The sequence below is a fragment of the Corvus hawaiiensis genome, chromosome 1, assembly GCF_020740725.1.
Source record: "Corvus hawaiiensis isolate bCorHaw1 chromosome 1, bCorHaw1.pri.cur, whole genome shotgun sequence".
Classification (NCBI taxonomy): Eukaryota; Metazoa; Chordata; class Aves; order Passeriformes; family Corvidae; genus Corvus; species Corvus hawaiiensis.
Window position 1 is genome coordinate 1,997,048 of NC_063213.1, and position 26,432 is coordinate 2,023,479.

At 49.4% G+C, this 26,432-nt stretch overlaps 1 protein-coding gene across 1 annotated transcript in view; it reads right to left on the minus strand.

Annotated features, from left to right (window-relative positions):
- Positions 1 to 934: 934 nt before the first annotated feature.
- The window catches only part of WNT9A (Wnt family member 9A), a 53,144-nt gene continuing 27,646 nt past the window's right edge, over positions 935 to 26,432 (minus strand). The window contains exons 2-4 of the mRNA XM_048307693.1: positions 17,254 to 17,513; positions 12,681 to 12,943; positions 935 to 2,678 (exon numbers count right to left, since the gene is read on the minus strand). Of these exons, the coding sequence (XP_048163650.1) occupies positions 2,205 to 2,678; positions 12,681 to 12,943; positions 17,254 to 17,513 (997 nt within the window). The 3' untranslated portion in view covers positions 935 to 2,204. The remainder of the gene's footprint in view (positions 2,679 to 12,680; positions 12,944 to 17,253; positions 17,514 to 26,432) is intronic.

The following is a 26,432-nucleotide window of genomic DNA, read 5'->3' on the forward strand; positions in this document are numbered from 1 at the left end:
AAGGGCTTTACAATAAATAAATGTTCAATATTTATATATATATATATATTTATGTGTCAGGGTGTGTATATATATCTATATATACACACTGAATAATAGGTTTCTAGGCAATTTATTTTTTAAACCATTAGATAAACTGCTCGGGGGTGACTTTCCCAAAAGCTGCGAGACCTTCCCGGTGCTTTGCCGGGGTGGAAGGTGGGAATTCCATGTGTGGATTCCACCTCCTCCTCCTCCAGCATTATCCCAACCTCCAGAATTGTACAGCAAATAAAGAAACACCAAAAAAGAGACATTTTGCTTCACTTTGCAGGACCATGGTGCTATTAAACAGTAACACCCTGTCCCTCCCCATGCCCCCACCTCAAGATTTGATGCCAACGAGGCAGGCTGGACTGCAGGTACTTGTTACCAAGAAAACCCAAAATCTAGCTTTTCTCTTCCCAGTAGATGCACATGAACAGCTTAAATATTAGTGGCTACAACTGGGGAGGGGAAAATTAAAAATTAAATAAAAATAATGAAAAAAAGACTTTGAAAAAGAATGGTCCATCTTGGGAAATTGCTCTCATTTCGTTTTGCTAATTTTTACTACTGGCTGAAAATGTCCTCTTTTGAACACCAGATCAATGGCTTATAGAAACTTGGTGGAAATTGCTACTACTGGACAAGCAAAAAATTGCTACCAAAAATCAAACAAAACACCCTCTGCTCCCCATTTTTTCCTCAGAAAGTTTTGTTCAGGCATTCGCTGGCTGCCTCCAATCTACTTTTATATGAAGAATATTGGCACATCAAGTCCTGGATTGTAAATCTCCTCTTCCCAGGGAAAAAGAAATGCTGGAGGTTGCCATGTGTTTCACAGCGTTGGAGTGATCAAGCCCTGCAGTCAAATTTCTGGCTTCTCTCAGGTTGTCTCTGTGTTGATGGGTTATTCCAAATCCACGAGTTTGGTAGGATTTAGCAGACGTGTTTTTAAAATACAGTTTTCGATCTAGTGGTTAAAAAAAAAAAAAAATCATCTTAAGGTCATAGGGTTTACATACAGCTTGTGTCATGTACCACTGCCATGGTTTAGAGTAAATGGAATGATGACCTAGGAAAGAAAAGTCAGCTCCTCCAGAGGTCTGATCCAGGCCACAACGGCTGCTCCACAATGCAAGACAGCCCTGGGTTCCAAGATGCACTCAGATTTCTCTTGTTCTGCTCAAGAGAAACACGTCCAAATTCAGCTGGCGTAAGACTCAACAAGTTCCAGTTGAGATTTCTGAAGCAGTTACCACAGGGTGAATTCCATCAGCAAGAGGTGGGAAGAGGAGAGAAAAATAAATCATGCGCGAAGTGAAAATGAAACAAAAGTATCTAGTGGTTTAAAAAAAAAAGAAAACCAATTAAATTTAAGACAGCGATAGTGCTAAAGAACCTGCATTTGGGGGAATTGTTTTAAATAAAGAACATGGGATTGTACTGAATGGGACAGGCACGTCTGGTGTTCTGCTGTCTTCCCAACCTCTTTTCTTGGATCTATTTCCATCTGCAACGTGGTGGACCCAACGTTTTCGAGCTGTACTTGGTGACAACGCACGCGGATACGGAGCTGTCATTAAAGAGCTGATGCTCCCAGCGGGTCTCTTTGTCAGAGCCTGGTTTGCTCCATGTGCAGAAACTCCACTGGAAGAACCCATCATTCCCTATAAATCCCTCTCCAGTTTTAGGAGAAATAAGTGGCTGCTTCCCACGCTCAAAGCAGAAAGATCTTTTGTATCTGCTCAGCTCTCTAAGCAGTTGGGTGAGCTCCAGGAATAAAGAAGTACAGGATATTTATGCCAAAGGGAATATCTTAGCCCAGGAGTTCATGGAGGATGGCTGAAACAATGTTCCAAGGAGAAATGATCCATCAAACTGCGTAGACGACGAAGGTGAAGGTCAACTGGTGTCTAACCCCAGTGTGACAGGCACTTATTTCCACATGGTTGGACCTCATGAAAATTCAGTCTACAGGAAAAACAAAACAAAAAAACAAAACAAAACAGAAAAAACCAAAACAGCAACACAGCTGGGTCACCTGTACCCTACAAAGTGCTTATGTCTCAACACAGCTTCCAGATCCCAGAAGGTCAATCAAACCCTGTTTGTCTCCATAGGCAGTTCTCCAAGCTGGCCCGTCCCCGGGGGTGGCCGTGCAGCAGAGGCCGCAGGTCATGTCAGTCCTTGCAGGTGTAAACCTCCTCTCTCTGGGTGCACTGCTTGCACTCCACGTAGCAGCACCAACGCACCTGGCACTGGCACGGGCGCGTCACCACCCGGCTCTGCGTGTTGTGCCCCCGGCCGCAGCAGATGCTGTCGCAGTTCTTGTCCTTGTAACACTTCCGTCCCGAGGTCCCGGGGGAATAGCGACTCATCAGGCAGAAGCTGGGGGAGTCGTCAATGTAGACGAGATCCGTAGTCCTTGGGATTTGATCGCTGTGGCCGGGGATGGATTTTTTAGGCGGGGAGATGTCACCTTCCCCCGTGGCCTCGTTGGTGGTGCTGCCCACCTTGAGCGAGGTCTCATACTTCTGCTTCAGCTGCTTCCCGATCTCGTGGAAGGGGGAGAGCTGCCTCCAGCACGTCCGGACGGTGCAGGACCCGGACACACCGTGGCATTTGCAGGTGGTCTCCACACCGGCTTTGATGACCTGCAGACACACACACGGCCCCAAAGAGAATCAGTCATGGCAGAAGAAATCAAGACACCAAGTAAAACACAACATTTTCTAGAAGGCGCTTCAGGGACACAAAGTTGATGACAATACAAAAAGTATCTGTTGGAAGCAGACGGAAAACACATCCTACAGGAAATACTTATTTCAAAAGGCTCTTAGTTCACCGATCATGACATTTACCTGCAAGAACTTTGCTTAATTGGCTAATTAATGATACTACAAAGGTGTACAAAGATTGTCCAGTGCTGCCACTCACTGTGTACGTGGAGATCTGAAACTGTGATGCAACTAAGAGATGAATACATATTTTAACACCTGTTTATCCTTGTCAAGAGTAAGTATAAGATATAACAAAAGTGGAGGAAGTTGGTTTGGTGGAAAGGGGTGGGGTGGCACATGCTCCAGAACAGGAGTGTGGACAGTAGGAACCTTCTCCTTACCACAGTACCCCAAACCCAGGTACAAGCAGAAGCAATCTTTGTTTAGCATCATCAACTGACTGATGCTAAACAAAGGATCCCATCCTTTTCACATCAATGAAGTACAGTTCAGAAGCTGCAATGAAGAAGCTTCACAGCACAAAGCCACATCCATCTCCTTAGAAACAGCATTGGAATGTTCCAGCTCCCCTTCTCCAGAGAGAGATTTACACCTGGGATACCTCCATGGGCAACACGAGAGCAGAGATGTTATTTGGACCGCCACAGATACCCCACATTTTGTCCAGATTATAAACACAAATTTATATTTCTAATTCTCCCTCCCTGCCCCCTCCCCAAAATTAGGTTTTATTTTGACTTTAAATGGGTAAGGTACAACCACCCCTTAAAACAGCCAGGTGAAAACAGAGTTTGTTTTACAGAGCTGGGTCCTGACAAGGTCCTGTTGGAAGTGCCCTTCCTTTGGGCATCTACGGTACGTAAAAAAGAAGAAAACAACCTCTCCCCATGCCCATGATGGCATCTGCCTACGTTGTGGCCTCCTGACAGCAGAGGACTGGCTCCAGTCCATTTCCTGACCAGCCAGTCCTTAATTATTTGGCTGCACAAATCCTGCCGAGCCCCATGTGTGACCATGCAATAGGTCATGGACTCTGAATTGGGGCCTGGCCCAATTGTGATATTCCAGAAACATTTTTAGAAAGACAATATGCATAATACAGCCTTCAGCAGAGCCCGTCCAATGGTCACACTTCATTCCTGGGACAGCCAAGACCTTTGCAAGTGCAATCCAATAATACACAGTAGCATTCAAAGCGGTGACGGGTTACAGGGGGAGATGTGTTGCTGGTTATAGTGCTCAGCTGGGATGGCTCGGGTAAGGGCTGTCACGCTTTGTGTGCCAAAGTGTCTCGCCAAGTCCACAAGAAATCCCACAATGTCAGACAAAAGCGTGCAGAACACATTTCAACACCGAGGGGGGGGAAAAACCCCAACCCTCACCCGCGCCCTCCCTTGTGTAAAGTCCCGTTTCACTGCTTGTCCAGAAGTGAGAGCTGAGTTCGTGTGAAACAAAGTTCCTCCACCTGATTTCATGCCCACACCATCAGCAAAACGGGCAGAAATTGCTGGGATACTTGGGAAAGGCCTGCACACTGCAGTCATTCATCAGTTCAGGCTTTCCTCAACCCTTCCTCCTCCCCCAGCGCATTTGCATCTGCTCCACCTGGAAAAGGCGACAACCCCCATTGTACAGGAGTTGGGAAAGCAAGAAACCAACGGGAACTGGCTCAGCTTGTAGTCATGCTCCTGGACTTGGAGCTGACTGAACAAGACAGGGTCATGGAACTCAGGAAGGGAACCTGGAGCTGGTGCTGTTCTTGTCAGGAGCCACCTCTCCTGAGCTCCACGGGAGAGCTGACGTTGCAGGAGCACTGTGGCCAAGGATCCATGTGGGGCTGGGGGATACAGCCCAACACGTGTTGGAAAACCTGATCCCGATGGCTTGGCAGCTGGCTGACGGCAGAAGACCTTCAGTCAGGTATAAGCATGTAGGTTTAGGCACTTGCAGCACACCAGCCAGCCAGGGTTGACCTCACCCAGGCAAACACTTGAGTTTAAACACCTCAGTTTGAGAAACACCTCGGAACTGCTGTCAGAGTCAGGGGAGCCAAAGCAGGAGAGGACCCTGCAGTCAGGCAAACACCTGCTCCACTGAACAGGTCTCCAGGCTCCACTGACTGTGCTGAGCACATCTCCATCACCAACAGGAGCCTGGGGACCTAGCTCACATAGAAGCACCTCAGTTCCAGGGGATTCTGTGAGCGGAACCCCACCCTCTGGGCGAAACTCAGGTGTCTAAATCTCACCACCTTGCACTAATTGAGGTGCTTCAAAACATTCTCCTCACAAGAGCTGTCCCTCCAGCAGCATAAAGGTCTCCCAATGGTTACTAGTAAGTATATTTAGGTAGATTAATTCTTTCTCCTCATCTGGACTCAAAGTCCCTCACGAATCCCAGTCTGGATTTCCCTGACTCGTTTCTATCTCGTTTCTGACTTGTTAGGCAGTGGCTGGGACAGCTCTGGTGTCACGAACCGGTGGACCAAAGCATCAAAGGTTTCCCTTGTCCCCATCCCCATGAATGCACCAGTTCATGAAACCCAGCGTGTGGGTTTTCATACGGCTGCTGTGCAAGCGCGGTGCATCCCAACCGCCCCGTAAACTTTCTCCTGGAAGGACCGGGAAGGGCTCAAGAATGTTACGAGGCAGCAAGAGTGAAAATCCTAGAAAAATTCCCTGCCCAGGCAGCCTCCCCTGCTGCTGTCAGTCACGCTGCAGCTCCTCGAGGCGCTGCGTGATGGGGAACTGCTGCCTCCGGGCCCCAACCACCCACGAGCCAAAATGAATCTTGGCAAAACCCTTCTGGTTCTCATCCCGCTCCCCGGCTTCCACAACGACCTCTCCTCCTCTTGTTGGGAGCTCCTGTCAGAGACACTTAAATCCAGCTCATTTCTTCAGGAAGCAGAGCAAGACTGATCCAAGTCAGCAGGTTGCTTGGAGCAGTGTTGGAGAAAGCTTTGCTGGCTGCATCCTGGGACAAACGTCTGGATCGTGCTTTCAAACCTGGAGGGGCTTCCAGGATAGAATAATGTGGGGTTTATTCCCAAGAAACTCTTGGGTACATGAGGAAGAATAAGGTTTTACCATGTAAAATCATGATTTCAAGAGCTGTAGTAGCTCCTGCTTTCTTTTCATCACAGTTCAGAACCTGATTTACCTCCATCCTACACAGAGCTGCACCTGTTCTGAACACAGCACTGAATAATCACTTCATCTACACCAAGGACGTGGCCACCTGCAGAATGGCTCAGCTTCAATCCAAGCCACAAAATATTTCATGCTCCCCATGGCCCCAATTCCACAGCTACCACACAGCAGCAGGGTTGTAGTAAGTCAGGAGTAACAGCAACAAGGAGCATCCTTTTTGTGTCGTGTGCTGTGGAGAGCTCCTGCCGTGAAAACAAAGCCAAAGACAAGTGGTGGGTCAGGGACGGCATCACACATGGAAATTCTGTCCTCCCACTCTCCTCTGAGCAAGCACCTGGTTTGGCAGCCTCAAACAGAGCAGTCTGGGAGGAAAATAAGGATTTTTGAGCTATTTAGCTTGACTTAGGGACACAAATTCCCATTGACCTTGCTGTGAGAGCACCCAATACTGACAAACACAGAATGAGGAAAACACAAAGCAAGACAGAACCATTTTTTTCCTGGGCTTTGCGGCTCGGAGGAAATCAGATAGCGCTGCTGGACTGCCTTCCCAACTGGCTTTACAAGGAGCCACGGGGAAAGGGGATCACAGCAGAGCATTGCTATGCAACATGTAATCCTTCCTCCCAACAATGGTGCGCTGCGAAGCTCAGACTAAGTGCCCCCGTCATGATCAGTCTCAGACATGCTGCAACACACAATTTCTCAGTGTTTTAGCTGAAACGCCGAGGACAGGATTCCCATTCATTCCCAGCTGGGTCACGGGGCTCTGGCGGTGGTTTTCAGACAACTCTTGTCTGGGCAGCAGCAGGCCAGGGCGGACACCCAGCCGTGGGAATTCCTCGCTTATTGCTCCGCTGTCGTCATGGCTGGGCTGCGGCTCCAAGGCTTCAAACCATTCGCTATGGTTTGGGACAGAGGAGGCAGCAAACCCTCCTCGGAGGCAGCTCATCCAGGGAAAAGCCTGCCCTGGCCTTGCCTGGCTTTGGAAAGGGCTTTGGGATGCTTCCCCACAAATCCAATCCCTTCCATCCCCCGTACGCAGAGCCCTCTTCAATTTAAATAGGCTTAGTCATTCTCTCAGCTCAAGTATTAATGTTTATTTGGACAGCAGCCACGGTCCCCACACACAACCAGAAGATCAGACTTGTCCCTTCACACTGGCCAGTGCCATTGGCTGGATTATAAAAGTTTCACAGATTGTTACAAGTTTTCCTTTTACCTTGTTAAAAAAACCCTTCTTTTCAGCCTGTTCTCAACCTGCTTTTTCAGAACAGTTTTCCCCTCCCACCACCCCTCCTTCTTTAAAAAATAGGAACACTCATATTTTAGTGACATAGGTATTAAAATACAAACATTTAAGCATAGAACAACATAACCCTACTTAAAATTGAGAACTTCAGAAGTATTTTCCCCATGCTCAGTATTCCTAGCATGCTTCCCATGCTAAAAAAGCTCCACATAAACAACCAACTGCAATCACTTACGGGACACAGCAAGCAACTTTTTTCCAGAGTATTGATTTCCAGACCTAAGAAAGGCTTTGGCTGAGCCAATCTCAGCCTGAAAGGAGAGGAAAATCCAGAGAGCATGCCTGGGCATTCCTACCTGTCATAACCTGCAGCAATTAATACCAGTGGTGGCCCTGAAAACTGATCTGTACATTAAGAGCTCTTCTCAGGCTGTTATTTGCTGGGTTTGATTTGTACCTTGGTAAACATGTGATGCCCCATTTCTCACTGCAAACACATCCCTAAAAAGCTGCCCAAAAGGATGCTTTGTGTCTCTTTTTTTTTTCATGAACCAAGTGGATTAAGCTCCAAAACAGCAATGATTACACACCGTGAGGGCACAGCAAAACCTGGAGCTCGGCTGGAATCATGCTAACGAGTAGGAACTGTGTGAGACTGGATGGTCAGTGCTTGTAAACACTGTCTCTGCAACGGGAGAGTTGTGCCTCCCTCCGCCTGTGTGTGACCTTTAGGGAGTCACTTAATCTTTCTGGGTCTCAATTTTCCCCCTCTGCCGAACGGAGCTCCAGAAATGAAGAGGGTGGCATGCTCTGATAACGTGTTATGTGATAGCCCATGAAGTTCCTCAGACAGATGATAGCTGGGCAAACATCTCCCTGATATGGAGAGCGCATCTCCAGCCCTCCAGAGAGATCCCTGCCAGCACCGCCTGGGCGGGGGGAAAAGCCATTCCTCACATGGAATTCCAAAATAAGCAAGTCAACAGCAAGGGAAAGTGCAGGCACCTCCCACTATCCTCTCCAGAGCATCCCAGATGGTTTCAGGTGTAGCTGTCTCAGGATGGGTCTGGACTTGAAGCCTACAAGAGTGACAAGGACCATGGCAGGGGGTTGGCGACCTTTAAGGTCCCTTCCAACCCAAGCTGTTCCAGGATTCCATGATCCTTCAGAAACACATGGTCTGCACAAACCAAAACATCTTGTGCAAAAACACAGTGAAGCCTCATGAAAGGAACCAGCTTCAAAGCACGAAACTGCTTAGAGGGAGACCTTGTTCTCCATTTCTGCCTTCCCATAATTTTGCCTTAAACATGCTCGACTCTGGAGACAGCTGTGGTTATAGCCAGACTTCAGGCAAAGGCTCGCGTCCCTCCTTCTGGAAGGATGAAGGAAAAAGGCACTGAGAACATGATAATTCTTTTTTTCTAGGGTAACAGCAGCCCCCTTTAATTGTGCCCCTTGGATCTGTAAGACATGCTTGACCAGACATACCTCTGGAAGAGGTCAGCACTCCTGGGATTAAGAAACTTAGCAACGCTCCAGAGAGGGAGTTGGAAAGTCATGTTTAATGATACTTCGCTGAGAAACTGGGCAAATTTAATTAAAACATCACTTACTCAAGCCCAGTGGAACTAATTGAGTGCTCTAATATTCCGCCTTTTCATTAATGGGTTACAAAAGAGGGCTGCACTTGTGTGTACAAGGGGGAAAAGGGGGGAGGATGGAGAGAAGATGAGAGCTTTAGCGAGGCTGCCTGGGCTTCATTTAATATAACTCAGAAACTTCATTGCTGGCAACGGGCCTTTAATACAGTTGACTTCTCCCCCATCCCCTCCACACACACATCTCCCCCCAAAACACCCTCTCCACCCAAAACCCCTCGGAAAGAATGGCTGAATGAGGGAGAGTAGATCTGGCAAAGGAAGGGAAATTGCTTTTTTAATAAGTGGTCTATTCAGAGCTCCTGCTTTTCAATAAAGAGAAGGCTGGAGAAGTCCTGGTCTAATTACCTCATCCTCACACTAGACAAGCTCGCCCTTTCATTAACCACTGAGGTCATATCATATAACGTGGTGAGCCACCACGGGCACAACATGTTCAGTGGTTATTTCACTGGTGGCAGCAAAATTACAGGCAGCCCATCAAGGTTGTAAAAAGCAGAAGTAAAATCATAATTGAGAACGTCTACCAAAAGATACTAAAACTAGGCGGGATAGGATAATGTCACCCTCGTAGAAATACAGGGATTGTTTGCTGGTGTGACACCATGGAGAAACTGCTGTGGTGATCAGGAGGGGAGAGGGGTGCTTGCCAAATTAGTCAGTCCGGCACAGGTCCTTTTTCTGCTGGGTCTCAAGGGACTATTTGTGTGTTTTGCCATGGTTGGGAGTAATTAGACGGGAAAAATGACATGTAAAGGATCAGTGAGGGACCACCAAGCTTGTGCTGTATCTTTAGTAGAGACTTCTCCGCTCCCGCAGCGAACACACACATCCACACACTGCAGCAGCTCCAGTTCCAAACTGTTCAGCTCCAAAATGGCACAAATCAAGGCTGTCTGCACTCCTGTACTGCCTTTGATCCACCCCAAATCAAATCCAGATGAGTTATTGTTTTCCAATAACCACTCTAGGTTAGTCCAAAGTGGTTTCAGACTGCTGCAGTCACTGGGTGAGCAAACCCTACTCAATGGTTGCAAAGTCTTTACGGCACGAGTTGGTTGGTGAGCAGCTTCTCTGAAGACAAACAAAACATGATGAAAATCGTATTTAACTCACTACCTTCCTCGAGGAAAATATCCATAAACTCAGCAGGAACGCAGTAATGTCTGCTGAGCAACTCTCATCCTCTGATCCCCGGACTCCCAGTAGGACCAGGAGGAAGGACAGAGATCAAACCTGGTATTAATCTACACCTGAGAGCAAGCAGTGCCAAAGACAATCCATCCACCACACCAAGAAGGCCAGCGCTCAGGCTTCAAACTGGTTCCAGCATTTTGGAATCTGAAGCAAGCACTGCAAGCTTTGACCTGGTAGTCACAAAGTCAGCCTGGATCCTCATCTCTGATCATCATCTTAGCGACACAGCGAATTGTGCCAGTGCTTTAGGGCCACGTATCCCGACCATACAGATGCGTGTTCTCCTGATCTTCAACCACCACCCTCCTGAAAGCTTCCTTCTCCGCATTCCCTTGTTCCCTGCCTGGCTCCCCGCTGGTGCTGTGAACCTGGTGGGCTGCTTGGCTTGGCTTTCAACCACGCCATGGCACAATGAATCATTCCAGCAGCACAAGCAGAGAAATCATTTCAACTGCTGCTGCAAACAGGCAAAGGAAAGCTGTCAGACAGCAATCCCAACTCGGCAGACACGTTGTGGGTGGACGAAAATAGGAACGCTGGATCACTGACCTGCAGCAAAGGTCTGTGACTTGGATTGCCAGGAGGGCTCTCAGTGTCTGGACAACCGTCACAACTGTTACTCAGCTGTTTAGCTGCAGATATTACACTGTGAAACCACTGCCAGTGCCCAGAGCCCGCCTGTGCCAAGGGAAGTGGAGGCAGAGGATGCTGGAGAGTCCTGCATCTTCCCCTGGGAGCTAACTCGCAAGGATCAGGACACAGAAGGGAAGGTTCAATCCCTCCTGCTGATCCTTGGGGTTTGTTTAGCTCAAAGTCACGCAGTGTAGAGCACAGATGATAATTAAGGACACAAATCCTAACTGCAGGAGTGGCTGCAGCCATATGGCCATCCTGACTGCAGCTCCTGGGATTGGGAACACTGGGAGTTGGGCCAAACCCATCAGGGAGGTATTTTAGCCCCGCCACTGTTGGTGGATATTCATGGAGCTACAAGAACTTGCCAGTGGCAGCTAAAGCCACAGCCCTGAAGGTTTTGATGAGACTGCAGTGTGTGACTCTGGAAGGAGAGGAGAGCCAGGACATCTCACAGAAACATCCAGCACGGAATCACAGCCTCCCTGGGCCACCTTCTCCATTGCCAGTCCCATCTGCTACACAGTCAACCCCAAAAGGAAGGGTTGAGACAGAGAAACCAACGCAAGGATTGAAACAAATTCCATCACATCCTGCAAAGCCCGTTCCACACGTCAAAGAGCTGCCACAGGAGTTCAGAGACACTGAGCCCTTTAATCCAGAGCAGGAAAGCTGTCAGCCAGAACCAGACACCAGCTAAATCCAGGATATTTCTAATCCTGATCTCAGCGCTGTCTAGGAGCATCTGGTAGTGGGGAGAGGGGGAGACATTTTGCTGGCCAGCCCTGGCTGGTGGCATTCCCCAATGCCCCAATTCCGTCGCGAGGAATGCCATTTTATACATAGACACAGCAACAACTGAGCTGGGGTGGCCATTCCTAGAATGCACAACTGGCTGGGCTGCATTTGCCTGGGAAACTGGAGACCCAGGTTCCCCATCCCAGCCCCAAGCCTGCATCCAATCACACAGACAATGACAAGGCTCGAGGGCTATTTCTGGCCTTACAGTATGTCCCCCTCGGAGGTTGGTGCAATGAAACACTGATCCTAAGCACCTGTGCTGGCCAATCTGAGGGATTTTCGTGTAGGAGCAACTCTAGGCTAGGTACGGCCAAGCAGATTATGGGAGAAGGTGGAAAGCCCCTTCCTTTCCCCCCTTGCTGGGATGACCCAGCACTTGCAGACACTTTGTCCTTTACATCAGCCACAGAAAATGCTGAGCTGGAAGGGACCCACAGGGATCATCGAGTCCAAAGCCTGGCCCTGCACAGGACAAACCCAAAAAATCACACCGTGTGCCCCAGAGCATTGTCCAAATGCTTCCTGAACTCTGGCAGTCCTGCAGGGAAGGCCCCAGGCAGCCTCACGGAAGGTGTAAAGAGCAGGAAGAGAGGATAAAGATGGGAAAAGAAAAAAAGGGATTCTACAACCAAGCAGTGTCTTCTGCTCTAGGTGACACGGAAGGTTTCTGCCAGAAGACAAAACTGAAGGGACTTTTCAGTCTGAGGTCAACCAGAAATTATTCTCTCCACCCTGGTTCCCTGGCAGGTGTTTCTCCAGCCAGTTTTAAAGAAACCTGGCCAAGGAGATGCTACGCTGTCCACACTCTACTGAACTGCTGCAAGAGAAGCATCCCTCAAGGACGTGCTGTGGCAGCATAAATCCCTTCCTCTGTGTCCTACCTCATGTGAGCCTGAGGAACCTGTCTTTCCATCCCTTTGTGGTGTAAAACCCTCTCGTCCCTGTGGGAAACCAGCATCTTTGTCCCCACCTCACATTTCCTAGACCTGGACAGTCTCACTTCTTTCCCTCTGCTCCCTCTCAAACGGTTTTGCACAACTCTTGAAGCCACAGTGAAAAACAGGGCATAATCCCTTAACTCAGACTTCTCCCCTCCAGAAGGAGGATGACTCCATTCATTTCACATCCAACACTCCTATTCCACACCCAAGAACAGCATTATTACCCCCAAAACCCCACAACGGTGTGACCTCCCCCCCACCCTGCGCCGCCCTCAACGCACCTTCATGCCCACCAGGTTGTTGTGGAAGTCCACCCTGGCTCGCAGGTCCTTGTTGGGCTTCCTCCCCAGGAACTCCTTGACGAACTTGTTGCTGTATTTGAGGTTGTCCCCACAGCCTCCCCACTGCCAGGCCTCCCTGTTCTCCAGGTCGGGGGCCTCGTCGCAGGTGCAGCGCTCCATGCGCCCCGCGCTGCACGCCTTGGCCATGGCGTGGGTCAGCCCCGCCGAGGAGATGGCGTACAGGAAGGCTGTCTCCTTAAAACCTGCAGGGACAGGAGGGAGAGGCTCTAATTGCAGCTTGAAGAAAGGAAAAAACCCAGGAAATGGAGGCAAAACCCGTTGTGGGAAGAGCGAGTTGTGTCACAGAACAGTAGAGTGGAAGGGACCACATTGGGGCATCCGGTGCCACCTCCCTGCTCCAGCAGGGCCATCCCCGATCACAGGGCACAGGATTACATCCTGACAGCTCTGGAATATCCCCAGTGAGGGAGACTCCACAGCCTCTCCGGACAATCTGTTCCAGTGCTCAGTCACTGCACAGGAAAGAAGCTCTTCCTCAAGTTCAGGTGGAATTTCCTGGGCATCAATTCCTGCCCGTTCCTCTTGTCCTGTTGCTGGGCACCACGGGGAAAAGCCTGGTCCGTGCTCCTGACACCCTCAAAGCACAGTAAACTCTGTGTGCATCACTGATGGCGAAGAGGACACAGGGGAGGGCAAGGAATGATGGACAGAGGTGGCACAAGCCAGGAATCAGGAATGCCCGTGGAATCTGGCCAGCTCGGGGGCTGTCACTCTTTGTCACTCACGGACAGTCTCTGCCTGAAAATGGAAAGAGTTGAGCAAGAGTTGGCCCATCCCCAGAAGCGTCCAAGGCCAGGCTGGATGGGACTTGGAGCCTGGGATAGTGGAAGGTGTCCCTGCCCATGGCAGGGGGTGGCACTGGATGAGCTTTAAGGTTCCCTCAAAGCCAAAGCATTGTTTGACTCCATGAAGAGCTGGATGGGACATGGAGGTCCCAGTGCTGCTACCAAGGGGATGCCAAACAGCAGGAACCCAGCACAGACTTCCAGTCCTCCTCATTCTTCCCTCTCCTCCTGAAACAAGTCACTAGCTCCTACTCCAGACCAGCAGAATTGTTGACAGAAGGCACCTGAGGGCTGGGAAGCAGGAGATGTGTCACCCGACACAGCACCTCACTCCAAAAAAACAGTTTGCCCCTCAAACCTTCTATGCACAGCCCTTCTTTACACCTCCACGCTCACCTGCAGGGATGTGACAGCATCCACTCCCCCGCCAGGCAAACTGACACCCAGAGGGAGCCACGGTTCCAATCCAAATTACAAAAGCCAGAAATAAAAAGCAAACATGGCAGTATTTATAGCTGCCCATTCTCCAGCTATGGAAGCCATAAACGACTGCATATTTGAGATGCAATTCCAGAACGGCTTTGGATGGGACTCAAGAAATCCCCCACTCAAAAATAACACAAGTGGATGGTGACAGTAGGGGATATATCTGTGAGCTGGTGTGTCAACCAAGGACATGCAGAGACACTGCCAGGTCATTTTTGGAACTGTTCCTTGGGAGGTTCATGATAGACCAAGCAAACTCATGTGGCCATTCCCAGAGTCTGCCTTCCCAAAACACTCCCAGGAGCAGGAAAGGCTGATGAAAATCCAGCCCAGGAGACTGAGCTTTGGTCCTCCCAAGGGTTCTGAGGTTCTAATTCCTCCCAGTTTGTGGTAGGAATTATCCAATCATTCTACTGCTCACCTGGAAAAGGAGAACAGGAATCTTTTCCTCACTAGAAACAACGTTAAAATACAAAAAGGTTCAACTCCACAGTCACTGAGGACACTGCAGAGGGTGGTGAGAGTTAAAGTAACAAATTTTGTCTTCTCCCTGAAGTCAGACTACATCCTCTGACACCCCAGAAACATCTTCAACATTGCAAACACTTCACTGGAAGTGGTGAGAGAAGTCTTCACTTAATTCACCCACCAAAAACTCATGGGTATCCAGCTGACTCCACTGGGTAGAAAATGCCTTCTAAGCATCTCTCATCCTTTGCAAACTGTTTTTTCCAGGTTATACCTTACGTCAGAGTGCCCACATGCCTGTCAGAGGGATGCCACTACCAAACACAGATATTCCCAAGCCTCTGTGCTCCTGGATCGGAGGATTCATGCCACAGCTACACAGAATGAAGAGGTGCCAGAGTCTTCAGTGGGGTGGGCTGTGCAAACCCTGCCCTGAAGGTCTGAGACACTGCAACCATGGCATGGCTTGGCTTGGAAGGGACCTTGAGATCCATCTTGTTCCAACCCCTGCCACGGGCAGGGACCCTTTCCACTATCCCAAGTTGCTCCAAGCCCCATCCAAGCTGGCCTTACACACTTAACTCACAGCCACCAGCCTTAACTGATTAATTAGGCAGCCCAGATCTCCACCCTGCTTGAAGCCCTCCTGATTTCAAGCTCTGAATTTGGAGTGGTTGTGGAATCCCAGCAGAAAGTCAGCGCCGTGTGGCCACTACGCATTCCAGGCCTGACGGAAAGCCAGGAGGAGCAGCTCATCTGCCAGCTTCTCCCTTTCCATCAGCTCTGTCTCTGCTCCTCCCGCTCTCCATCACTGAAAGCTTCCCAAATTCCCTGTGCCCATCAGCACAGGGATCATCTCACCCCCAGGCAGCTCCCAACCAGCTCCATGTGACATTTGGCTCTGGCCAGGTTTTAAAGCCATCTCCACCACGCACTATTTGATTGCACCAAGATATTTTGTAACAAGATAATGAGCTTTAAATCAATGCAGGCATTCTAAGCCCCAGTGCATTGACAGTCTGCCGGGCCTGGCTATCCAGTTTCAGCCATTTCCAAAATTGTGCACGGGTATCCAAAGAGGATAACGAGTCCCTCAAACAATCCCCTGTTATTTTAAGAAACGAGGCTGCATCAGCCCAAGTTGCAAACCAGCAGCCAGGGCTGGTCTGGTGACCGAAGTGTAAAAGCAGAGGGAGAAACTTCTAAGTTAAAAAAAAGTGGTTTGGGGTTTTTTTCCCCCCGCCTTTTTCCTTTCTCCCTGCAGTGGTCCTGGAGGGGAGGAAACAAGCCCTCAACGATGAATTTGGGAAGCCGTGTCCTAGTGGGGTGATACATGGGAGCCTTTGCCCTGAGGTGTCACTTGCAGCAGTGCTGAACCAGGAACCAGCAGCTCCTGGAGAGGAGGAGGAAGATTTACAGGGCACTGTGTTACAGCACGGCAACAGTACCTGAAGGATTTATGGCACCAGGGGAGGGCAGAGATGCTGCAGGGATATAAAACACGGGGGAATGAGACAGCAGCAGAGCCCTGCAGCCCTCAGAGCTCTCATTTATTACACAGGCCCCTGACAAGGGCTGGGATGGGGGGGATCTCCGTGGGGTTTTAACTCCAGCTTGCTCTGAAGTGCCCCTCGGCCGGGGCTGCCCAGGGGACAGGCACGTCTGAAGGAACGAGCTGTGGCCTCCAGGTGTCAGCATGAGAAAGTGCTTGGCTTCCCCAAGGCACCACTAATCCAGGGACTCCTCTGGCATGCAGGGATATTTTTAAATGTCTTGCAGCTCTGGCTGGACCTCTTGGGTTTCATAAGGACTTTCCTTGTTTCCACCAGTCAGTGACAGTGCATTAGTTAAGCCCTGGTGCTTCTGAATTACTCCTCCTCACTTATTAGCCCTGCAAACCTCTGCTCTTATCTTTAAAGACTTCACACCCTGGCTTTTCCAGGTCCAGGCCCATTGCTGAGTGTGGGACTTCCTGGAAGTCACTAAAGCCCTGGAGACTCTCGCATGCTGTCTGTAAAATGCTGCTGCAGCCTGGAAATAAGAACTGGATTTCAGAGGGAGGGTGGAGGAAACTGGACTAGACATGGTAGCACAAAGAAAGGAAAAAATACCACTTGAACCCCCAATACTCCTCATTTCTGGCCATCTCCACCTGCACTGCTGGGAAAAGGTGTGGGAATCACCCACTGCTCACATCCAGGCCAGTAACAGGACACAAACATTTGCAGGTTTTGCCTGGTACTATGACAGGGCTCCCCTTGCCCTCTCTAACAGGACAGCACAGAACAGTCTAGTTTGTCTTGTTTCCCTTAAAATGGCCTTTTCTCAACTTCTTTCCTGAAAGACCGGCATAATAAATAGGGACAATAAATAGGAAATAAATAAATAAAACAATAAAGGAAGAGGGGACAGCTTTGAGAGCTTCCAAACCCTCTCCTCCAGCAGCAGCTCAACTTCCAGCAGAAATGGGGAGAAAATGTAGCTCCTGGCTGCAGAGACCTGCACAAACACCTCCAGCCTCCAAGGAGAGCAGCCAGGGCCAGCAGTGGGAAGCAGGCAGGGCAAGCCCATAAATTACCCCCATTAGCACATTCTTTGCCTGCTGCGCCCTTCCAGGGATGAGCTCCAGCCTCGCACAGAGCTCTTTGTGGACCTCGGGGGAAGCACCACCAGCAGAGGACACCCCAGATGGACCACCAGGGAAGGAGATGAGCGCAGGGGGTGCAGAGACCCCCCGAGACCCCCAGACTCACCTCTCTTGAGGAGGCTGGCCCGGTAGCGGCCCTCGAGGGTGCAGTTCCAGCGCTCGAAGCGGAACTGGTACTGGCACTCCAGGGCGCTCATGCTGATGGCCTCCATCAGGGTCTCGGCCACGCCGGGGTCGCGCCGGCACATCCGGCGCTGCTTCTTCTCCAGCTTCAGGCGGTCACACACCTTGTAGTGGGCCTTGACGGCCGCCTCCTCCATTTCCGAGGTCAGAGGGAGGATGGTCAGGGGTTCGTTCCCCGTCAGCCTGCCGAGAAACAGAGGGGCACTGCGGTGAGCGAAGGGAAAACAAAAATTTCTAGCAAGAAATTCTCCCCCGTGAGGATGGTGAGGCCCTGGCACAGGTTGCTCGGAGTGGCTGTGGTTGCACCATCCCTGGAAGTGTCCAAGGCCAGGCTGGACACTGATCTAGCGAGTGGCATCCCCACCCAGGGCAGGGGCTTGGATCTAGACGGTCTTTAAGGTCCTTCCAACCCAAACCATTCTTGGATTCTAGGAAATCCAGCCCATGGTAGAAATAGGGTCAATGATGGGATCAGGATGCCCTGGTTGAGCACTGTGGACTTCATGTCTGGGCCAGCAGTGATTTTACAGTGAGGCTCCTCACGGTGCGTGTGCAAGGTGGCAGCAGGGAAAAGGTAAGAGGAAATACTTGGATTTATACTCCCTACCAGCTCGCACAGAGCTTGTTTGGACATAAACCCCTGGCCACCTCCACCATAGGACTGTGTTTAAAACTGAAAGTGGAAAGAAATCATTTCAGGTGCCTCACTGCATGAACTCGGGGAACGGGCAAAAATACACGAGCACCACTGTCACTGTCCTAGGCATAAACATAAAAAAGCATTTTAGCACACCAAGCAGAGCCAGAACCCAGCTTGGGGAGGGACAGAGGATGATTTGTCCCATCAAAGCTCAAGAGACGCCCTGAGAAAGCACAGAAAGCCACCCTGCCCTCAGCAGAAGAGATCCTGACATAAAACCCAGCGAGCCGCAGCCTGAGCTTGGAGAGCAGGATACACTTTCCAGGAGATGCTGCCAAAAGCTTTTACAAGACAGAACAAGCTCAAAACCTAAAAAAAAAAAAAAACAAAACCCGAAGAAAATTCGTGTCCCTTTGCCTCGTCCCCTCCCTCCCCTGCCTTCTCCCAGCACAAGGTCCTTGACTCCACAATGTGCAACAAAAGATGCCAGCGGACTGTTCCCGGTGTCAAGTGACGAGCTGCTGGAAAAGGACCAGGCTGGCATCGGCCCCGGGGCGCAGAGAGGCTGCAGGAACATCTGCTGGGCTCCGGAGAGCTGTGCTGGCCAGGCTGCTGCACCCCACTCTCCTGGCTCTGCCCTGTTCCGGCCAGGTGCCAGTCCACAGAGTCAATGGGAATCGCTATCCGGGCTTGCAGAGCACCTGGAGACACATTCCCCGGCCAAAAAGGAAGAACGGCTGAAATCCAGACCTGGAAACACGCTGGAACGTTGCACTCCTGCGCTGGGGAGCGCGGGATGGGTTGGGGGGCTCAGGCATCTCCGTTGCTGCAGGAGCACAGGGGAAAATGGGGTGATGGGAATGGGAGGGCAGCACTCGCTCACCCCCTTTGCTGAGATCCCGGGAACCCTTTAAAGCCCCGCCTGTCCTTCAGGAGCAGTGATTGGCTGTTTTTAATGAGTATTTCTCTCTAATCAGTGGGATGCATCCTGCCAGGAGCACAGCTCCTGAGGGCTGGCACTCAGGATGCTTTAACTCCCAAACCTCGGGGCACAATGGGCATAAAATCCTGACCTGAGTCCCAGCCAGGGATATCCAGTACAGATCCAATCATCACTGAGGCATTGATGAGGGGATTTAATATCAGCTCCCTATTGGAGGGAGCAAAAAAATGGCTGAGGTGGGAGTTTTAGATCAAAGACAGGCAGGAAAATGTTCTCCTTCAGTTACATTCAAAGGTATTGACACCTCCAGAAAAAACCTGCAGTGATAAAAGCACTGAGTGATTTGTGGGAAACATGGAAAAATATTTTCCCTCAAGTTTTGCTCCCCCAAAAATAATTGAAAAAAAAATTCCAAAAGGCTAAACAGCAAGGTCTGTTTGAAGCATATTTTAACCCTCTCATTTTCGGTCTGTCGCAGCTGCACCCCAAGGAAAGGGGACATCACCCCACCCTCATGCCTCCTTAGCCAAAGCTCCCAGGAGGCTCATTCATGAGAGAGGTGCCTCAGTCTGAGCTTCACTGGAGCAAAGATCTGGAACAAAATCTCCAGGACGTTCATTCCTGGCCTTCACGGTACTCGAAAGATTCATTCCTGCCAACTTTGGTTGGCACAAGAGACCCTCAGCTGGCAAAGGAGAGAGAGGGAGGCATCGCAGCATTTTCTAAGCTCCCTCTCCCCATTTTTTCTTTCCAGCTGAGCAGGGACTGTTCATCTAAACGGTCTGGAAAAAAGCTCCAAGGATCCTGTAGCAGATGGCTCTTGGAGCGAGGACGGATGCAGGAATTGCTCCTACAGCCAAGATTTCTGCAGAGCAATGGGTGATTTTCACCCTCTTCCCACCTTTCCCCCTCAGGTGCTTGGCTTTGGGATACTTCAAATTACAGTTTCCCCCAGATCCAAAACTTGCTGACAGCACAGCCCAATCATGTGCATCTCCACTAAAAGTCACCTAAACACACACAAAATAAAGATCCAGGGACAGGGAGATGGTAGGAAATAGGATTCCTGCTGCTGCACAGTGCCACAACTCTCCCCCAGCGGGTGGAAGAACGGACCACGGAACACACGTGACGAACAGCGACCCGCCATCACTGCCTGCATTACTGCTCAGAAGCATCCCTGGAACAAGACAAGGAGGAAATTTAGGGGGAAAGGGTTTTTCCCTGGCCAGCAAGCAATGAAACTCCCCCAGGTGAAGAGCAGAAGCCACACACACGGACCCACACACGCGTTTTCCCTCCGGGGGCCCTCAGCTCCGCGCGCACATTCCAGAGGCCTCGGGAGCGGGTTGGGGAGGGGGGTGAGGTGGCACTTTCCAGAGCGTGGCATCAATAACAAAGCGCAGGCAGAGCCAGGGAGAGCTGCCCCACCTGACACGCTGCCTCCGAGCTCCCGCTGCATGGAACCTTTCTAATCCCATAAAGCCCTTTTATGCAACCTCGGCTGAGTGAGGTCCTGTAAGGCAACGGTGTCAGTCGAACGCTTTCTCAGCTCCTCACAAAGGCCAAGCTGTTCTTTCCAAGGAAACGTTTCAGGGGAGGGGTGTGTGTGTGTGTTTTTGTTTTTTACACGCCCAAGCCACAACTGTTACGATTAAACTGCTGGCCAGAACCCCATGGTTGTGTTCTTTTGCTCCAAGAAGGGGCTGAGTGGGAGATAAGTGGGCACCTCTAAGTGGAAAAAGGTTGGAACTGGATGATCTTTAAGGTTCCTTCCAACCCAAACCATTTTAAGCTAGATCCCAAGATCGCAAAGGACTGTGTGTGTGTGTCCACCAAGAACCTGGAGAGTGAGCAAACAGCTCATGGCACACGACCCAGGAAGCTTTAACCCCTCTGGAAGTTAACTCCAGCCTCTCTGAGAGCAACATGAACCTACAGAGTCAAGAGACTGTTTACAGAATTCAGAATTTTGAATTCCTGCTTCAGAATTTTGCACTTTGATGAACCTCATGGGTCCCTTCCAACTCAGGATATTCTATGGGGTTTTTTGACCTAATCTTGCCCAACTTCTGCTCCGAGTGCAACATCCAAACCTCAGGAAGGACCTGGTTGTCCTGTGCCACACCCACCATGCCGAGAGGAACCTTTGCAGCATCATTTGTGCTATTCCTATTCCAGTTCCACCAGTTTGAAGCCAGGAAATCAGAAAGTTTATCATTAATTGATGCAAGAAGCTCAACCCATCTGGTTTGCACACACGCTGCTGGTGTCACTCAGCTTCCTCAGCTGTGAACTTCATCTCAAACACTGCTAATTCCTTCATTTTCCCAGAGTTCAGTCGCCGGGATTTGGGAGAGATCCCAAGCACAGCCGCTGCCACTGCACAGCTCCCACCGATAACCCCAAGTTTTATCTGTGGCCAAGTTTTATCTGTGACACCATGGAATTATTGGCCTTCCAAGAGGCAATTCCAGACAGATCCTGCTTCCCGCTCGTCGCGAAGTCAAGGGTTTTTATGGCCTCATCAGCTCACACTTCCATCAGTGCCCCTGGATTTTCCCTCGTTGAAGTGGGGACTTTCCTGATGAGGATTTGAGGGGGAGGAGGCAGAGATGAGGCGCATACACAGACCTGTGAGTGCACCCTCGTTTTCGAGGCGCTCCAGAGTTTCCTTGGCAGGTGCCAGCAGAGACGGGATCCAAGGTGAGCTGTTTTCCTGCAGGGAAAGGCCTCTGCTGTTCCCACCTGGAATGACAGGCCTGCTGAAATACTGCATCCCATCCCTGTCCCAGCGCTTCCTCCTGCATTAGGAAATGTCTCTTTGGCCCATCTGTACGATGACTGAATTAATTCTGGTTTTATTTTCCACGTGATTTTTTTTCCTGTGGTATTGCCACACTTTCAGCCCTTTTTTGTGGGAACCCAGAGTGCAGAGAATATTTCTCTGCCTGCTTTGAGGGGTTTCACCCCCTGAACAACACAGCTTTTGACCTCGAACCTTGGAAAAAACTGCCTACTATTAGAAAAGAACTAGAAACTAAACTAGTGTAAATTAGGTGATAGACTACTATGTAAGATTGGGTGAAAAATTTAGAGGTTTTGGGTTTGGTAATGTAGTAAATAGATAAAAGCAAAAAACATCAAAATGGAGGATTGTTGTTGTTCTCCAAACCTTCTTCTTCTTCTTCTACTACTCCATATTCTGCAGTAAAAGTAGTTTGGGATGATTGGACAAAGGATTCCGCAGTTCCTGGCTGTGTTACTGAATAATTGGTAGAGAAGTAAAAATAATGTACGTTTTTAGTAACCATTGGTTGATTTACCTTTAAAAAGGCCGTGTAATCTTGGTAATTCGACTTTCTCCTGTATTCCCTGCTCTGTGCTATGTCTGGATCACACTAGTGGCTCCTTTTCTCTGATAATACTTAATAAACAACTATCAAGAAGCAGCGAAGGCTGAGAGTCCTGTTTGTCTCTGGAACTCCTAGCAAGGACTTTAAAAACTCTCTCCCATCAGGAGAGGTTTGATTATGGCATGATCAGTGTCACTTTTTCTTCTCTTTCCACTGTTTTTCCTTTAATAATTAAAAATGCTTCTGGAAAATTGACAACTTGACCATGAATCTTCACTACGACACCTAAGTTAATTAACTAAATTAACCTACTCAAGGAGTCTGAGTTATGCTGGACACCAGGCCTGTATTATTTTATTTTGCACCCAATAACCTCCAGTTGATCTCTCTCTCTCCCACCATTGCACTCCCACACCATGAATCTTTCCTAAACTGATTTATCCCACTCCCCCTCCCACAAAGGCTATTGAATATTTGAAGCAGAAAAATCCCAAAGTCCAAGAAAAAAAAAATCTGAATTTCAGGGGGAGTGGTGAAGATTTGGTATTTGGAAGAAGAGCTGGCCATTGAAGACTCAACCACCTCATTCTGCCCTGTCTGGTTGGGGTTTTTAAGTGTTTACAGCTCTAAGTGCCCACAGGAACTCTAAACTCTAACATATCCCATTTCTCCTTAGATTACATAAAAATAAGGCTATGGATTCTCCAAACCTCAGGCTTCCAAAATGACATCTCGGCAAGCATTCACAAAGATTGTTCTGCCACAATTCTCCACTCCGACCTCAACCCTTTCCCGGTGTAATTTTCCCAATGATCTCCTGACAGGATGCTGTGACATCGTGAGGGTCAATTAAGGTGACAGGAGGAAAAGTGTTTTTCCCAACCTGAGGAAATCCAAACCATCCAGGGCTTTACAAGACACAGCTGAACCCCACCTAAGAAATCAAACCCAGCTTTGCTAAAACTCATCTTTGCAAGTTCCACCGTGCCAGTTCTCTTCCCTCAGGACCATTCCCAACCAGCTCTGCCTTGGGCTCACGTCTCCCTGTCATTGTCCCTGAGCAACGGGGCCTGGCTGTGGGAGACCATTAAACAAAGCAATTGGAAACTCCAGGAAGGAGCACAGCAATTCCCATCACAATTATGCCCCAATGAGTGTTTCGATCCTTATCTTCCTCTCAATAGCGTGGCAAACACTGGCCAGAGCTTTCTTCAGGTGACAACCTCTCAAATGTCACTTGCTCCTTAGTCTGCAGCACCCAAATCTCAGCTGCAGCTTTTACACGAGTCACAGCCTCCAACACAGCGGCTACTACAACTCGATGCGCTCCCAAAAACACAAAGTAGGGGTGATAGGGCCTTCCAACCCCACAGTATCCAGGTGGGAAGCAGCCAAACCCCACAGTCCTGCTCCAAAGGAGAGCATGTGCTTGATGGGTTCATCAAGGGGAAGGCTCCGGGATTTTAGGGATAGAGGGAAATGCCTGTAGGTTCTTGGATCAGCTTCTGAGTGATGGGACGGAGGAGGAGAGAGAGGGTGAAAGCTACAGCACAGGGAAACTTCCAACCCAGTAGATCCCACTTACCAGGGAAAGAAGCACCAGCCTCCATCAGATTCCTGATGGAATCTGCTCAAACAGAATTTTGGGGCTGTTTTTTTTAGGGAAAAAGGGTGCAGATTCTTGTAGGTTTCAAGCATTCAAGCCTTTCTTCAACCATGCCTGGATAGATCCATACCGTGGTTTCCTGGAGCCTCCTCCCTGAGCATCTTAGGATGGACACGTGGACAGGGAAGGGCCCTGCTCCACACAAAGCTGCCACAATCTTGGGTCCTATCAGGAGTTATTTCCAGCACCCAGCAAAAGGGGAAACAACAGCTGCTTCTGGACAAAATAATCCAACGGTGCAAACCTCCAGCTTTTCCCCTCCCAACACAGCTTTCCTGAATGCTTCCAGCACTCACAGCACCCACTCTGATCCCAAAGCTCATTTTGGGTGTCACCACAGAATCTACCATTTTCGCCTTAGATGAAGCTTATATGGAAGCTGGAAGGGTCTCCCAGGCTGCTGAGCACAGAGGAATTTCCCCAGGCCTGCACTGAGGAGAGCACTGGACTCCAACAACCAGCAGGTTTTTCAATCAGTCCAGGCGGGATTTCTCTGGGAATGGGACAAGGCACGGATGGTTTTCTCCCAGATACAGGATGGTTGCTGCACGTGTAAATAAACTCCCATCCAATTTCCTGCCAAAGCAGGACCTCACCTTCCCCTGGACAAATTACCAAAAAAATTTGGCATGTAATATAGAAAGGAAAAAAATCTCTCAGTGGATGAGCAGGGAAGACATGACTCAGTTCAGCTGGGGAGGGCTGGAGATGTTCCCATTCCTGCAGAGGACTTTGTGGGATCAAGGTGCTGTGAGGAACAGCTCTTTTGGCACCGTGGCAATCAGGAGCATCACAAGAAATTCCTTGAAGCAGCTGCAGCATTCCCCACTCCTGCAAAGCAGGAGACCTGCACAGGTTATTAAATACAACTCATGGAAGGAAAGATTTGCCTTCCCTTCTCCAGTGATGGAGGAATAACCTCCCAGAGAAAGAATCAATTTTGGGTCTTTGGTGGTGCATCTGAACCACAGGGCTGAAGTCATTTTCTCCCTTTCCCCACTCCTCTCCCTACACCAAACTGCATTCAGGAAGTTTCCAGCCCATCAGAGCAAAAGATCTTTTTATTTTGGGAAAACATCTCAGCCCGAAGACCTAATTCCCCTGGAACAATGCACTCTGTCCACAAACAAGCAGAAGCAGAGAAAGAAGGTGGTGAGGGAAAGGTTGTTTCCTCTCCCCTTCATCCTCTCAAGAATGAAACAGAAATCAGGGAGATTTACAAAGGATTTTCAACCGAACGGTGCCAGTGGAATGCACAGGCCAAAGCAGCAACAGGGGCTTTCACTCCCGATTTAAGAGGCATTAGCTCTGCCCCTGGCAGCTTGTGCCAGGAATTATCCCCCCACACTGTCCTCTCCCTGGCTGGACAGCTCCTGGACCCCCAATCCAAGCCCCTGCTCCTTGCCCAGCCACTGGTTATTTTTATTTAATTCATTTTTTTAGCCTAGCATCATTTCTTTTGGCCTGGAGCCCACTCAAGCGTAGGCAACACGGAGCTGGGAGTTTTGGTGCAGGGAAGCAGGAAAATGGGGAGCAGTGGGATGGAAGACGAAGAATTAACCCAGAGAAGAAAATAAAAAGTTTGTTTTAACCCATTAACTCCACATGGTCTAGAGGGGAGGAAAAAAAAAAAACCAAAAAACCAGAAAGAGACAGATTTTCAGAATATTGGGGCTTTTGCTTGGGTTGTTTTTGGGGAGGGGGGAAGAGTTTGTGGGTTTTAGGGTTTGTTTTTTACACTACTGAATATCCTTTCATCCCAGGATCTCAGCTCCATCCCTGACATAGGGTTAGAGAAATCCATGCTCTCAGGCACAAGGTGAGATTGTTGAGGTGTCCTGTGCAGAGCCAGGAGCTGGACTCAAGCCTTGCAGGTCCCTTCCAACTCAAGATAGTCAGTGATTTTTAACCTAAAACGACACAGAAAATGAAGGACATTTCTAGATGCCACTTACAGAAAACATCCATGATCATCCCTGCCTTGGTTTTAAGCAGTTTTTGGTGGGATTGAGGACCAGGAAAGGAGCACAAAGGTCATGGATCACATGGCAGAACACAGCAGAGGTATTTATACCAGATTTTAAAGACAGGAGTCCAAAGGAAGTGGCCCAGGTGCTCAGTGGCCTGATTTTCTTGCGACAAAGTTGAGCCAGATAGAAACTGTTCCATCTGCTCCTACCACAAATCCCAAATTCCTAGAAGCCAAAATGTCATCTATAAACCTGCAGAAGTAGTGATTTTTTTTGTTGTTGTTCCAAGCAAAGAAAATCCAAGTTGTTCATGGTCTTTCTCACCAGCTTCCCTTATCTGGGAAGAGTTGCACAGAACAAATGATATTTGGCATTTGAAACCTAAACAAAGGCACCCCAAACCCCCATAAATGTTCGCTCCTTATGCTTCTTGCACTGATGCTGCTTTTTATTTCTTCCAGCAGGTTTACCAAGAAGGAATGGGAAAACATCACCCAGGGGGCAAGGACATTCCTTCAAAAAGGGCA